The sequence below is a fragment of the Hyperoodon ampullatus genome, assembly GCF_949752795.1.
Source record: "Hyperoodon ampullatus genome assembly, chromosome: 10".
Lineage (NCBI taxonomy): Eukaryota > Metazoa > Chordata > Mammalia > Artiodactyla > Ziphiidae > Hyperoodon > Hyperoodon ampullatus.
The window spans coordinates 64,520,410-64,537,117 of NC_136923.1; the positions used below are offsets into that span (position 1 = coordinate 64,520,410).

General features: G+C 36.4%; 1 protein-coding gene across 1 annotated transcript in view; it reads right to left on the reverse strand.

Annotated features, from left to right (window-relative positions):
- Positions 1 to 16,708, reverse strand: part of TINAG (tubulointerstitial nephritis antigen) — a gene marked incomplete at both ends in the record, with an annotated part of 99,877 nt that overhangs the window by 71,977 nt on the left and 11,192 nt on the right. Inside the window, one exon of the mRNA XM_079713554.1 lies at positions 13,583 to 13,697. Within this exon, the coding sequence (XP_079569680.1) occupies positions 13,583 to 13,697 (115 nt within the window). The remainder of the gene's footprint in view (positions 1 to 13,582; positions 13,698 to 16,708) is intronic.

A 16,708-nucleotide genomic window follows, 5' to 3' on the forward strand; every position in this document is an offset into this window, starting at 1 on the left:
TGTCCTAGGGTTCTATCCGTCCGGGGTTTTTTCTTTTTTCTTTTTTTTTTTTTTACTTTAAAAAAATTTTTTTTCATAATAATAATTTTTTTATTTTAATAACTTTATTTTATTTTACCTTACTTTATTTTCTTTTCTTTTATCCTGTTTCTTTCTTTCTTTCTACTTTTTCTCCCTTTTATTCAGAGCCGTGTGGATGAAAGGCTCTTGGTGCTGCAGCCAGGAGTCAGTGCTGTGCCTCTGAGGTGGGAGAGCCAACTTCAGGACACAGGTCCACAAGAGACCTCCCAGCTCCACGTAATATCAAATGGTGAAAATCTCCCACAGATCTCCATCTCAACACCAACACCCAGCTTCACTCAGCAACCAGCAAGCTACAGTGCTGGACACCCTACGCCAAACAACTAGCAAGACAGGAACACAACCCCACCCATTAGCAGAGAGGCTGCCTAAAATCATAATAAGTCCACAGACACCCCAAAACACACCACCAGATGTGGATCTGCCCACCAGAAAGAAAAGATCCAGCCTCATCCACCAGAACACAGGCAGTAGTCCCCTCCACCAGGAAGCCTACACAACCCACCGAACCAAATTTAGCCACTGGGGAGAGACACCAAAAACAACGAGAACTACGAACCGGCAGCCTGCAAAAAGGAGACCCCAAACACAGTAAGATAAGCAAAATGAGAAGGCAGAAAAACACACAGCAGATGAAGGAGCAAGATAAAAACCCACCAGACCTAACAAATGAAGAGGAAATAGGTAGTCTACCTGAAAAAGAATTCAGAATAATGATAGTAAAGATGATCCAAAATCTTGGAAATAGAATAAAGAAAATGCAAGAAACATTTAACAAGGAACAGAAGAACTAAAGATGAAACAAGCAATGATGAACAACACAATAAATGAAAATAAAAATATTCTAGAAGGGATCAGTAGCAGAATAACTGAGGCAGAAGAACGGATAAGTGACCTGGAAGATAAAATAGTGGAAATAACTACTGCAGAGCAGAATAAAGAAAAAAAGAATGAAAAGAACTGAAGACACTCTTAGAGACCTCTGGGACAACATTAAATGCACCAACATTCGAATTATAGGGGTTCCAGAAGAAGAAGAGAAAAAGAAAGGGACTGAGAAAATATTTGAAGAGATTATAGTTGAAAACTTCCCTAATATGGAAAAGGAAATGGTTAATCAAGGCCAGGAAGCAAAGAAAGTCTCATACAGGATAAAACCAAGGAGAAAAATGTCAAGACACATATTAATCAAACTGTCAAAAATTAAGCACAAAGAAAACATATTAAAAGCAACAAGAGAAAACCAACAAATAACACACAACGGAATCCCCATAGGGTTAACAGCTGATCTTTCAGCAGAAACTCTGCAAGCCAGAAGGGACTGGCAGGACATATTTAAAGTGATGAAGGAGAAAAACCTACAACATAGATTACTCCACACAGCAAGGATCTCATTCAGAATTGATGGAAAAATTAAAAACTTTACAGACAAGCAAAAGCTGCAGAGTTCAGCACCACCAAACCAGATTTACAACGAATGCTAAAGGATCTTCTCTAGGCAAGAAACACAAGAGAAGGAAAAGACATATAATAACAAACGCAAAACAATTAAGAAAATGGGAATAGGAACATACATATCAATAAATACCTTAATGTTAATGGAATAAATGCTCCCACTAAATGACACAGACTGGCTGAATGGAAACAAAAACAAGACCCATATGTGTGCTGTCTACAAGAGAGCCACTTCAGACCTAGAGAAACATACAGACTGAAAGTAAGGGGATGGAAAAAGATATTCCATGCAAATGGAAACCAAAAGAAAGCTGGAGTGACAATTCTCAATCAGACAAAATAGACATTAAAATAAAGAGTATTAGAAGAGACAAAGAAGAACACCACATAATGATCAAGTGACCGATCAAAGAAGAAGATATAACAATTGTAAATATTTATGCACCCAACATAGGAGCACCTCAATACATAAGGCAAATACTAACAGCCATAAAAGGGGAAATCGACAGTAACACATTCATAGTAGGGGACTTTAACACAACACTTTCACCAATGGAAAGATCATCCAAAATGAAAATAAATAAGGAAACACAAGCTTTAAATGATACATTAAACAAGCTGGACTTAATTGATATTTATAGGACATTCCACCCAAAAACAACAGAATACACATTTTTCTCAAGTGCTCATGGAACATTCTCCAGGATAGATCATATCTTGGGTCACAAATCAAGCCTTGGTAAATTTAAGAAAATTGAAATTGTATCAAGTATCTTTTCCGACCACAATGCTATGAGACTAGATATCAATTACAGGAAAAGAGCTGAAAAAAATACAAACACATGGAGGCTAAACAATACCCTACTTAATAACGAAGTGATCACTGAAGAAATCAAAGAGGAAATTAAAAAATACCTAGAAACAAATGACAATGGAGACACGACGACCCAAAACCTATGGGATGCAGCAAAAGCAGTTCTAAGAGGGAAGTTTATAGCAATACAATCCTACCTTAAGAAACAGGAAACATCTTGAATAAACAACCTAACATTGCACCTAAAGCAATTAGACAAAGAAGAACAGAAAAACCCCAAAGTTAGCAGAAGGAAAGAAATTATAAAGATCAGATCAGAAATAAATGAAAAAGAAATGAAGGAAAGGATAACAAAGATCAATAAAACGAAAAGCTGGTTCTTTGAGAAGATAAACAAAATTGATAAACCATTAGCCAGACTCATCAAGAAAAAAAAAGGGAGAAGACTCAAATCAATAGAATTAGAAATGAAAAAGGAGAAGTAACAACTGACACTGCAGAAATACAAAAGATCATGAGAGATTACTACAAGAAATACAAAAGATCATGAGAGATTACTACAAGAAACTCTATGCCAATAAAATGGACAACCTGGAAGAAATGGACAACTTCTTAGAAATGCAAAAGTTACCAAGACTGAATCAGGAAGAAATAGAAATTGTGAAGAGAGCAGTCACAAGCACTGATATTGAAACTGTGATTAAAAATCTTCCAACAAACAAAAGCACAGGACCAGGTGGCTTCACTGGCGAATTCTATCAAACATTAGGAAAGAGCTAACACCTATTCTTCTCAAACTCTTCCAAAATATAGCAGAGGGAGGAGCACTCCCAAACTCATTCTACGAGGCCACCATCACCCTCATACCAAAACCAGACAAGGATGTCACAAAGAAAGAAAACTACAGGCCAATATCACTGATGAACATAGATGCAAAAATCCTCAACAAAATACTAGCAAACAGAATCCAACTGCACATTAAAAGGATCATACACCATAATCAAATGGGGTTTATTCCAGTAATACAAGAATTCTTCAATATATGCAAATCAATTAATGTGCTACACCATATTAACAAATTGAAGGGGAAAAACCATATGGTCATCTCAATAGATGCAGAGAAAGCTTTCGACAAAATTCAACACCCATTTATGATAAAAACCCTGCAGAAAGTAGGCATAGAGGGAACTTTCCTCAACATAATAAAGGCCATATAGGACAAACCCACAGCCAACATCATCCTCCATTGTGAAAAACTGAAAACATTTCCACTAAGATCAGGAACAAGACAAGGTTGCCCACTCTCACCACTCTTATTCAACCTAGTTTTGGAAGTTTTAGCCACAGCAATCAGAGAAGAAAAGGAATCCAAATTGGAAAAGAAGAAGCAAAGCTGTCACTGTTTGCAGATGACATGATACTATACATAGAGAATCCTAAAGATGCTACCAGAAAACTACTAGAGCTAATCAATGAATTTGGTAAAATATCAGGATACAAAATTATTGCACAGAAGTATCTGGCATTCCTATATGCTAATGATGAAAAATCTCAAAGTGAAATCAACAAAACACTCCCATTTACCATTGCAACAAAAAGAATAAAATATCTAGGAATAAACCTACCTAAGGAGACAAAAGATCTATATGCAGAAAATTATAAGACACTGATGAAAGAAATTAAAAATGATACAAACAGATGGAGAGATATACCATGTTCTTGGATTGGAAGAATCAACATTCTGAAAATGACTCTACTACCCAAAGCAATCTACCAATTCAATGCAATCCCTATCAAACTACCACTGGCATTTTTCACAGAACTAGAACAAAAATTTTCACAATTTGTATGGAAACACCAAAGACCCAGAATAGCCAAAGCAATCTTGAGAATGAAAAACGGAGCTGGAGTAATCAGGCTCCCTGACTTCAGACTATGCTACAAAGCTACAGTAATCAAGACAGTATGGTACTGGAACAAAAACAGAAATATAGATCAATGGAACATGATAGAAAGCCCAGAGTTAAACCCACGCATATGTGGTCACCTTATCTTTGATAAAGGAGGCAGGAATGTACAGTGGAGCAAGGACAGCCTCTTCAATATGTGGTGCTGGGAAAACTGGACAGGTACATGTAAAAGTATGAGATTAGATCACTGCCTAACGCCATACACAAAAATAAGCTCAAAATGGATTAAAGACCTAAATGTAAGGCCAGAAACTATCAAACTCTTAGAGGAAAACATAGGCAGAACACTCTATGACATAATCACAGCAAGATCCTTTTTGACCCACCTCCTAGAGAAATGGAAATAAAAACAAAATAAACAAATGGGACCTAATGAAACTGCAAAGCTTTTGCACGGCAAAGGAAACCATAAACTAGACCAAAAGACAACCCTCAGAATAGGAGAAAATATTTGCAAATGAAGCAACTGACAAAGGATTAATATCCAAAATTTACAAGCAGCACATGCAGCTCAATAACAAAAAAACAAACAACCCAATCCAAAAATGGGCCGAAGACCCAAATAAACATTTCTCCAAAGAAGATATACAGACTGCCAACAAACACATGAAAGGATGCTCAACATCATTAATTATTAGGGAAATGCAAATCAAAACTACAATGAGATATCAGCTCACACCGGTCAGAATGGCCATCATCAAAAAATCTAGAAACAATAAATGCTGGAGAGGGTGTGGAGAAAAGGGAACACTCTTTCACTGCTTGTGGGAATGTGAATTGGTACAGCCACTATGGAGAACGGTATGGAGGTTCCTTAAAAAACTACAAATAGAACTACCATATGACCCAGAAATCCCACTACTGGGCATATACCCTGAGAAAACCATAATTCAAAAAGAGTCATGTACCAGAATGTTCATTGCAGCTCTATTTACAATAGCCCGGAGAAGGAAACAACCTAAGTGTCCATCATCAGATGAATGGATAAAGAAGATGTGGCACATATGTACAATGTAATGTTACTCAGCCATAAAAAGAAATGAAATTGAGCTATTTGTAATGAGGTGGATGGACCTAGAGTCTGTCATACAGAGTTAAGTAAGTCAGAAAGAGAAAGACAAATACCATATGCTAAAACACATATATGGAATTTAAGAAAAAATATCATGAAGAACTTAGGGGTAAGACAGGAATGAAGATGCAGACCTACTAGAGAATGGACTTGAGGATATGGGGAGGGGGAAGGGGAAGCTGTGAAAGAGTGAGAGAGTGGCATGGACATATATACACTACTAAATGTAAAATAGATAGCTAGTGGGAAGCAGCGGCATAGCCCAGGGAGATCAGCTCGGTGCTTTGTGACCACCTAGAGGGGTGGGATAGGGTGGGTGGGAGGGAGGGAGTCGCCAGGGGGAAGAGATATGGGAACATATGTATATGTATGACTGATTCACTTTGTTATAAAGCAGAAACTAGCACACCATTTTAAAGCAATTATACTCCAATAAAGATGTTAAAAAAAAAATTCCCAAAAGAAAAAAAAAAAGATGCTATGTTAGGGCAATACCATATTTCACTGAACCCAGGACATCAGCAAATGTAAGAAGCCTCTCAATTTCAGAGTTTTAAAAAAGTGAAGAAATGTGCCTCTGGAGATTGATGAACTGGTATTTCCTAAAACGACTTCCTTAGAACACTAGTTCTGAGAAATTGTAATAGATAATTACAAAAGGAGGAGCTGATTAATCAAACAGTTCTGAGAAACTGGATTTAACAATTAAAAAGATTTTTGTCCTCAATGCAGTAGTTTTTATAAACTACCCAAGTGCTGCTGAGAGTCTCTAATAAACGAAGGTAATGTTTGTGATTTTTAAATGTGCATGACCCAATGCAAAGTATTTTACTTACTTTCCTTTGATTTCAAATCAGTTTTATTGTGAAACAGATCAAAGAACTAGTGTTTCATGGAATGCACTTTGGCAAGAACCATAGTATGGACTAGATACACCCAAATTTGGGGAGTCCATGTAACCAAGCCAGACCATATGAGGCCTTCCAAAACAGACCCACACCCATATCCTCTGCCTGCCTTTTGTCTGTAGAAAAACTTTACTCAAAGAATAAATTTAATCAGAGAAGGGAGAAAATGCAGAAAGAAAGGGAAACAGTCAAGTAAGACAAAATAAGAATACTTTAACCATTAAACTAAGTCAAGGACCTTTAGTTCTTTCTCAAGAACTATAGATAATATTCTGAGCCATGTCCTTTGAGCTGTTTTGCAGATACTGAAACCCTTACCAAGTGGAAGAAGTTAACTGTATGCTGCCCACAAGCACTTAGACTCCAGACCGGTTGGAGCCAGGTTGATGATGCTGACTCCCAATTACCTCACCACCAACCAATCAGAAGAATGTCTACAAGCTCACCATGCCCTGCTCCTTGAACACTGTAAGACTCCTCACTACCCCCTCCAGGGCGGGACACATGTTTCTGAGGGCATTAACCTGCTGTGGCCCCCTTTGCCTGGCAAAGCAATGAAGCTATTCTTTTCTACTTCACCCAGAACTCTGTCTCTGCATTTCTATTCGGCACTGGTGAACAGATATCAACACACAGGCTCCTTATATCAACACACCAAATCACCTCAGGAATCTACCTTTTAGCAGCCCCAAATTTTTGTTCCCAGAGAAGGGAAAAAGTGAATTTTCACATTTCTTTTTGAAGATATGTCCTGTAGTGATGATTCAGCCCCATGGCATTGGTCAAGGCATGCTCAATTACATCACAGTGCTATGCATCAGACTTTAGTAAAGAAAATAAACTGACAACTCAGAAACCTATTTGACAGATGAGACATTCATTGTGCCACAAGTTCAGCTGGATAAGGAGTGAGGCCAGTGCATATTTCCTAAAGTTTGCTGAAGGGTTTGAGGTTCTATTTGGAGAAGGAGAGAAAGAAAGGAGAGAGCCTGGAGGAGACATGAGGAAATGCTTCAATGCTATTTGAATTTTAAGACTCTTAATTCAGAGACAAATGATTCTGTCCCTGGTTCTTTACCCCCTGAGCAGAGGAGATTCTGAAATGAGCTGAGGGAAGGATGTACTTAAACAGAATCCACCATAACATCTGGCTGTGATGCTCTTTTGCAGCATCCCTGGCACCTACTGTATGCTATACAATTATTATAAAAGCCTGAAGCCATTTGCCTCATGTTCATATGTGTGGAGCTAAGCATCAATTTTATGGAAAAGAATAGTCATTGTTGTTCAATATTATATTAAGAATATAAGTATAGAACTGTATTTTTAAACTTTTCTAATCAGTGTTTTGGTTTCTACAAGATGCTTTACACGGGTGATACACATTATTGATACTAAGTAGATGTTTGTTCAGGTAGGTTAGTTAATTAAATTAAACTTTAATTAAATAATTAAATAAAACTAATTAAATAAAAAATTTCAATAACCTATGACAGGTAAAAACAAAAATTGGTTGTAGTCACTCTGATTTTTTCCAAAGGTACCTTTCATCCCACAGTACTTACTATCGCTAAAATATATTTCAGAGAGGAAAAAAAATTCTTCCTAGAGAAATAGATCCAGTCAATCAAATACTATGTCTTATCTAGATAATGATAAAGTATCCAGACGATGAAATAAATTTCCCTTTCTCATCTCAATAATCAGTGGTTTTAAAAGTTATTACATAATACATAAAATACAATTTTACTTGAACTTCCAGCAAACAATAGAAAAAGATGTTATTTTTTCTTTGTTGGTAATGCCAACTTAGACACACTAAAATCATCTGTACTGGTGACTGGGAAAAGATGTACTAGTAAACTGTGAGGCTGACAAAAAAAAATTTAGAACATTTTTACATACATCAATCTGACACTGTATAATATAATAAAGCTACAGGTTTTAAATGCTATACCAGCCTTCTTAATGTTTTAATAATTTCTAAATATTGATAGCTCCACCTAAGATGCGATATTTATCTGTAATAGCTTTGTTAAATTTATTGTTTTCCCTGAGAAATGAACAGCAAAACTATTAAGAACATATCTTTTAACTAAGCCAAGTAGAAAAATGAACTCTGAATTTCCCTATCTCTGTTTGAAAATAGTATGTTTTATTCAAAATATTTGCAATATTTATAATATAACACAGGGAAGCCTCTTGAAGTTATCCCCCAAATTTAAATGCCTGGAAAAACAATCAGGTACAGAATTGTTGCTTTGATTAGATTTGATTTGACATGATTTGATTTGATTTGATTTGATTTAGGCACATAGTAGAAGAACTTTCAGGTTACCAAAAATATATAATCTCCGTCAGGGCCAATAAACCCAGAGCTACGCCTTTCTTTATGAAAGAAAATGCTCCAAATGATGAAGTCCTGGGTAATTTAGCTCTTACAAAATTTACCTGTTTCAGAAACTTGCTAGTCTCCCAAGCTTAATCCAAGGGAGAAAGAACCACTTTGTATATTATATAACATTTCATTAATGCTCTACTATACAGTCTGTGTGCTAAAACACTCCTTATTCATCATTTCATGGACTTCTTACAGCCCTGTGAAGTGGGTGCCACTGCTACCATCATTTCGGCCAGACTAAGAGCCAAGCACACAGGATGCAGAGCTCATGTCCATCTCGGTATGTGAAACTGGGCCACAAGACTAAACGCACTGCCTACATGTGCCTACATGTGCCTATTAACAAACTTCAACTGTGATGCTTCTGCTGGCTCCAAAGGACCTCAGCCCATGCCAATTTTGCATACAGTCATAATAATTGTTTTCTTTCTGAGACATTAAGTTCTGTATTACCCCTGAATATACTTTCTCCAGCACTTTTCTTTCAATATTTTAGCTTATGTTAGCAGCAACTAAAGTGTGTTCTGTGGAATCTAAATCTTGGGAAGTATTAACAGTCATTATAAACAAACAAGGAAGAAAAAGTTCTCTGATGCCATGAGTTTAGGAAACACTGGGTGGAAAAAACGGACAATGGAGGAAGAGTTCTCAGTGTCCTCAATATACTAATGAATAGTGTGCCTCTTTGGAAGAAAGATACAATACACCATTTCACAAATGTGTTTGACCACAGATGGGACACCTTTATTCCTAATCTTGCAGGATTGGTGGCCCATGGCACAAATGTTGAGAAATATTGAAATAAGATTTTAACCGTGTAATCACCTGTTTTGTACCATAAGGAGACAAGAAGCTCAAGTGGCAGAATTTAAAGTTCCTGTAGGGAGCTACATCAGTCCCGTGGTGAATCTATGCAAGCAAATACACAGTCTCAATGGACTGACCAAGAATCGTCTAATCATTCTTAACGTTTTTAGTGTACAACAATTTGGAACAAAGCTGTCCAATCAAGGCATTGCTTTGAACAATCTCAAGAAAACACTTTTAGGAAAAAGTTAGGCAAAGATTTATCAGCTGACATTTTTGACCTGACACTAGACGTAATTTTAAAGTGGGTGAAGCGAATCTTCATACAAAACAAGGAGCTGCATGGTCTAGGCAGGACCCTATTGGCCTTCTTTCTTTCCCTTTTTCTCACTTCCTCTCATCCAGTCTGCTTGTACCCAGAGAAAACAGTAAGTTTTCATTTCTTTTTGTCCGCCCTCACATAGGACTGCCATCCAGGAAAGGCTCCCAAAATCCTTGTTAGTTTTTTTCTAATCTCCCATGATCAACTTTTTTTTTTTTTTTTTTTTTTTTGCAGTACGCGGGGAGGAGTACAGGCTCCGGACACGCAGGCTCAGTGACCATGGCTCACAGTCCCAGCCGCTCCGCGGCATGTGGGACCTTCCCGGACTGGGGCACGAACCCATGTCCCCTGCATCGGCAGGTGGACTCTCAACCACTGCGCCACCAGGGAAGCCCCATGATCAACATATTTCTACTCCTCATTTTTATGAATCACACTCCACAAAAAAATCATTTGAATTGAACTAATTCATCCAGATTAAACAGATTTTTTCATATTTATATAATCACGGAACTCTTTGTATAAGACCTGTTGATATTCTTCTAATGTATGTTCAGCAGACACATTATGCGACTAGTGACTGAAGTCAAGCAATGTAGCCAGGAAACCAGCTAGAGGAGAGCTTTCCCAGGAACTGGGAATGACTCATGGCTCATCTTTCCTACCCAAGATAAAGAATTTGGTGAATCTCAGTTCTCATCCAGGTAATGTGCTCAAGGAAAGGGAGATGTTTTAGGCTGGGGATGCAATGAATTTTCTCAGAAAAATCATTCCCACTGTTGGCAACTGCCTACCCTAAGTGTATATATATACCATCCCATGTTGAAAATGGTATTTTTAAAAATTGGGGAAAAGTTGGAGGGAGGGGGAGTTATCCAGAAGCATACCCACACAAAAGAATTCATTTTCACTATTCAGAGGCAATTTGATGTATTGAGGGTATTTTCTATGTAGTCAACAGGCAAAGGATTAATCTATTTTTTAAGCTCTTCCTGTGGCTACCAGTTTAACTTAGTTCATATAGACCCTACATTCTTCATTGAAGTTCTTGTATTTCTGATTTTCTGATATCTGACCAGGTATTAGGACAACTCCAACACTCAGAATTTTTTTATTTTTATTTTTATTTTTTGCGGTACGCAGGCCTCTCACTGTTGTGGCCTCTCCCGTTGTGGAGCACAGGCTCCGGATGCACAGGCTCAGCGGCCATGGTTCATGGGCCCAGCCGCTCCATGGCACGTGGGATCTTCCCAGACCGGCGCACGAACCCACATCCCCTACATCGGCAGGCAGACTCTCAACCACTGCGCCATCAGGGAAGCCCTCAGAAACTTTTTGAAAGGACCTCAGCCCTCAAGCTACTGTGCCCTTGAAATGGGAAGCTATGTCCTTGTGGGTAACAGAACTCTTATAGATCAGCCAAATTTTCCTTATTGCTTTCCTGGAATTACTTAGCTACTTTATTACATTAATTCATAGCACTAGGTAATTTAAATTCTCCCACAGTACTAATCATTAAGATTTTTCATTTAAATATCTCCATAGTCACTTTTATGCAAACAAATCCCTAGGAGCCAATAAATGATTTAGAATTAAATTGCCTTTTTCTATGCTACAGTGAGTGGCAATTTGGGAAAGAAACATACCTCGTTTTCTCTATAATATAAAATACTCTAAATTGCAAAAAATAAAGCTTCAAAAGGAAATGTTAGAAAGAATCAAGAAAAAATGTATATTGACACCCAAATGTGTATTTGGCTAACTGGGACCCTCACTAAAATCAAGAGAAAGAGTAATCCTTATAAAGAGGGTGAATTTATTGTTTTCCTAAACACTTCTGTCTCTTTTTTTCCAGATAGATAAGGACAAAATTGAAAAAGAAAACAGCCAGAAAAAATAACTCTTTTCCAATTGATCTTATAAGTAAGTCATGAATCTAAGCCACACCTCTAAAGATGTTATGTCTTACTGATTGTGGAAAAAATCCAAAAATATATCTAAGCTGATCATTTCATAAAGCTAGTTCTGGCTCCAAGACTTTTTGCTGTTTTGAACCTGAACTGGCCAAAGCTAACTGATTATACCGGAAGTCTAGGAACCATTTGGGGGCAGATCTTTTAAAGTCCTGGCTCTGCCATTTAAGTAATTCTATGGTGGTTTTTCTCTCCTCTCCATCTCCATGTGACTTGGCCTCTCTCTGTGTCAATGTTCTTGTCTTTAAAATGTGGAGAATTACAGTGTCCACTACATCAAGCTGGGAATTAGATGAGATAATGTATGAAAGTGCTGATAAGAGTGTTTGGCACACAACTACTCAGTACATGGCAGCTATTATGATCTTTTATGATACTAGTTATAATTTAGCAGGTCCTGCTACTGGAATTTGAACTAGAATAATAAGTCAGGGGATTACATCTTTCGAAAGCAAAGCGCATTGAACATTTAATGAGGAACTTGTGGATCTACAACTCATCCAACAGCATAAACAACAGTCCTGCTTGCTCTGAGATTCTGAGAGCTTCTGGGAATATTCATTGCAGAGCGAAGAGCCAGTTCTCCAGCAGCCAGGGAACCCCTCTCTGCCCTGGACATTTTTTTAATTTAATTTTTATTTTATATTGGAGTAGAGTTAATTTACAGTGATGTGTTAGTTTCAGGTATACAGCAAAGTGATTCACTTATCCATATACATATATCCATTCTTTTTCAGATTCTTTCCTATATAGGTTATTACAGAATACTGAGTATAGTTCCCTGTGCTATAGAGTAGATCTTTGTTGATAATCTATTTTGTATATAGTAGTGTGCATATGTTAATCCCAAACTCCTAATTTATTCCTCCCTCTCACCCTTCCCCTTTGGTAACCAAAAGTTTGTTTTTGAAGTAAGTCAGACAGAGAAATACAAACATCATATGATATCACTTATATGTGGAATCTAAAAAAAAAAAAAATGATACAAATGCCTTGGGCATTTGTAGCAGGCCTTGAATGCAATCAAAATCTCAACTGAGAGACACCACAAATGGGATGGTAAAACTGCAGCTCTAAGTTAGACATCTGTGATAACTAGACAGGTGGAAGATTCTTTATGCAAGGTATCTATTATCAGAAGATAACTCCTCTTGAAAATGAAAGGGAAAACCAATACAATAGTATTAAAAACATGAGGGTGTTATGAAACATGGCAATTTCATGAAGGAGTTTGCCAGCTCATCAGGGAAATTTGAAAGTGTTCTTTTAATGGACAATGTGAGGATTTTTGAGGATAAACTTCTGCTAGTCATCATAGCATACCTGTCTGCAGTTACTGGCATCTATTTTATCTTCATTTCATAATGGAGTACCCAAGAGTTATCAAAACTCTGTTTTGATGAATTCACTAAATAACTAAGTTTACTTAGAAAATGAAAAATAAGGACAACTAATGACTTGCTTAAGCATTGGGTCACCTGAAAGCCAATCATCAGAAACATGAATTTCTCTGCAATGGTTAGCAATGTAAATGAACACAATCATTCCTGAAGAAAGGAAACTATATCTAATTAATATTAGTGAACTTTCAAAGTCCACATGAAAATTTGGGGGGATGTAACAACCATTTTGGGGAAAGGTTTTTTTAATTTATATGACAAAATTATCTCAGAAAGCACAAAACTCACTATTTTAGTTATTTAAAATTGCTTTATATGCACCTACGAACACACTTATAGAAACACACACATACATGAGTCAAACAGAGAGGATACTTACTGCCACTTCATTCATACTCAGAAGCAAGGGGCTGGGTGGCAGGGTGCCAAGGCGATATTTGAAACCCTCCTCCAAAGTCATTCCCCAGAATTGGCTGTAGTTCTGGGCTGTCCATCTGCCTTACAAATGAAAGAGAAAAATAGGTACAGGTTACATGATGTCACTTTTATCATTACATGTTCATTTATATTTCTGAAATTATATAGAAGCAAATCTGACAAAATTGGAACAGTTACTGAAAGCTAGATATTCATTACATTAATGATGCATTATTGATTACTCTAATAGGGAAGCATATCACTCTTCTTAAAGTAGGTCTATGTCAATTATTTTAATGTCTCAAATGAGGAACCTAAGGCTGTATTAATATAGACTAAATTTAAGAATATTGAATCTCCACATACAGTAAAGGGATTTTAGTGATAATAAGGCCAATATATGCAGTTTCTTCTAAATGTCATTAAATGTATTTTAGAAAGAAGCTTGAATGTTCAGAAATGTACTTATAGGTTAAATAGGGTCATCTATTTTATTTATAATTTAGATTTGAAAAGAAGCTGACCATGTAAAAACAAGTATACATGAAAAATTGAGGATAAAATAGTTATACTTAAAAAGATTACAGCAACACTAATTAATTTTTTTAAAATATTTTATTGAAGTATTGAAATATTCTATTATATATTAAATGAGTTAATTTGTGGTAAATGCTCAATAATATTAGTCATTATTAATATAATATAAATTCAATTGATGTAAAATTAGATTAAAAAGTACCTTTTTTTTAGAGACATATTTTGTGCCCTTACATAAAAAAAGTAAGCTTTGTTTTCAAAATCTAATGTTGAGATTTCAAGGCAACAATTCCTTAAGAGATGATAAGATATGAAAAATGAGAAAGATGAAAGTACTTTAATCATTGTTTGTTTGAATTAGCTACAACTTAAGGACAATATATTTTCAGTACTTAAGGCAAATCTAAACTCTATCCTGTTTTGTTTATCACCAAAATTGTTTACAGTGTGAAAGGCTCTTATGAATGATTAAAGATATGACTCAATTTTCAATAATATGCCTGGCAAGTTAATTCTTTTCTTTTACAACATCTGTTAATTCATAAAACTTTAAGCAACTTTGAGCCACAATTTTTAAATGTAATCTCCATCATCCAGGGAATTTCAATAAAGAAACTTTTGAATATATTAGACATTGCAGGTTTATTTAAGAGACCACCAGGATCAGCCTTAGGCAAATTCACACAACAGTAAACTATGTTTTTGGTGTCTCACACTAGTAGTTTTTAAACACTGAGACATTTTTTGGCCATTTAATTAATCATTCAATTTAGTGAATAGGGATCAGTATTTTAAAAGATAAAATAGAATATAAGAGAAACAATAGGAAATACTAGAGTTTATAGGACAGAGTGAGGGTAAGTACTATTTATATACATTTAAGTATATGTACAAGTGCACGTGTGTGTGTGTGTGTGTGTACTAAGTCATAAAGTTAAATGTATGATTTACTATAATTTATGCTCAAAAAAGCATGAATAGCACCACTGTTCTATATCATCCTTTTTGATCTAGGCTCATCACTTTTTTTTTAAATTGAAGTATAGTTGATTTACAATGTGTTAATTTCTGCTGTACAGCAAAGTGATTCAGAATATATATATATATATATATATATATATATATATATATATATATATATATATATATATTCTCTTTCATATTCTTTTCCATTATGCTTTATCACAGGATATTGAATATAGTTCCTGTGCTATATAGTAGGATCTTGTTGTTTATCCATCCTGTATATACTAGTTTGCATCTGCTAGTCCCAAACTCCCAATCCATCCTTCTCCTACCCCACCTCTCCCTTGGCAACAACCAGTCTGTCCTCTATGTCTGTCATCACTTTCCTTCTAACCCAAGTTAGCATTTACTGAACATTCTTAATTTATCTATCACATTCTTCAGTAAACACTGGTAACATAGAAATAAATTTCTCTACATTCAAAAAGCTCATACTCTAAAAAGCCTACAAAGAGAGAAATGACTTCAGTATGTGTAATTTATTAGCGGTAGGTCAAAATCTGATCAGAGTAGAGGACTGAAACATGACTCTTCCTGAAGGAGTTAGAAGAATTTTTTACAGAAAGTGATTTTTTAGTGCTCAGCCTGGAAGGATGAGAATGAGTTAGACAGCCAGATGTGAGAGAAGAGAGAATTTATTCTAAATAAAGGCAACTCTGGAGCAAAGCTGGTTTGAAATTGGGAATAACATTTAGGGAATAGCAGATAAGTAGAACACTTAAACTATGAGAGTGACCAGAGAGACAGGGGCTGGAAAGAGTGTAAAAGATGAGGCAGTAAAGCATTTGGGACAGATTGTTATTTATGCTGAGGAGTATAATTATATTCTAAAACAATGGAGTGTCATTGAAGACTTTTTAAGAACCTGAGTGACAGAATCAAAGCTTTGTTTTAGAAGGATAACCATGAAAGTACAAAGGATTGGTTGGAATTTGGTCAGACTGGAAACAGAGAGAAAAGTCAGGTCATTTCAAACTAGGGCTGATAAAGAAATGGACTAGAATATAGCATAAGAATAAAGGAAATAAATTTCTAAAATAAATTTTGTGGGGATTACAAGAGTCTAGTGAATGAGAGTGAAGAGGAAAGAAGCCTCAAACTAACTTCAGATTTTCTGGCTTAGTTGACATGGTAGCGGGGGATGCCAGTAATCAAGGACAAGTCAAAAGGTTAATCTTTTTGATTTGGAGTATTTTTGACTTTGAGAAATCAATAAGAAATCAAGTCAACTTATTCAATAGATAGTCTATAGACTTTGAGTTCATAAGAAAAATCAGGGTTAGAGATACGATGGATTAAAAATGGGTACAAATTCTTTGTAGCTCTTTCCATCAAGAGATGGAGTCCCGGGGGCTTCCCTGGTGGCACTGTGGTTGAGAGTCCGCCTGCCGATGCAGGGGACACGGGTTCGTGCCCTGGTCCGGGAAGATCCCACATGCCGCAGAGCGGCTGGGCCCGTGAGCCATGGCCGCTGAGCCTGTGCATCCGGAGCCTGTGCTCCGCAACGGGAGAGGCCACAGCAGTG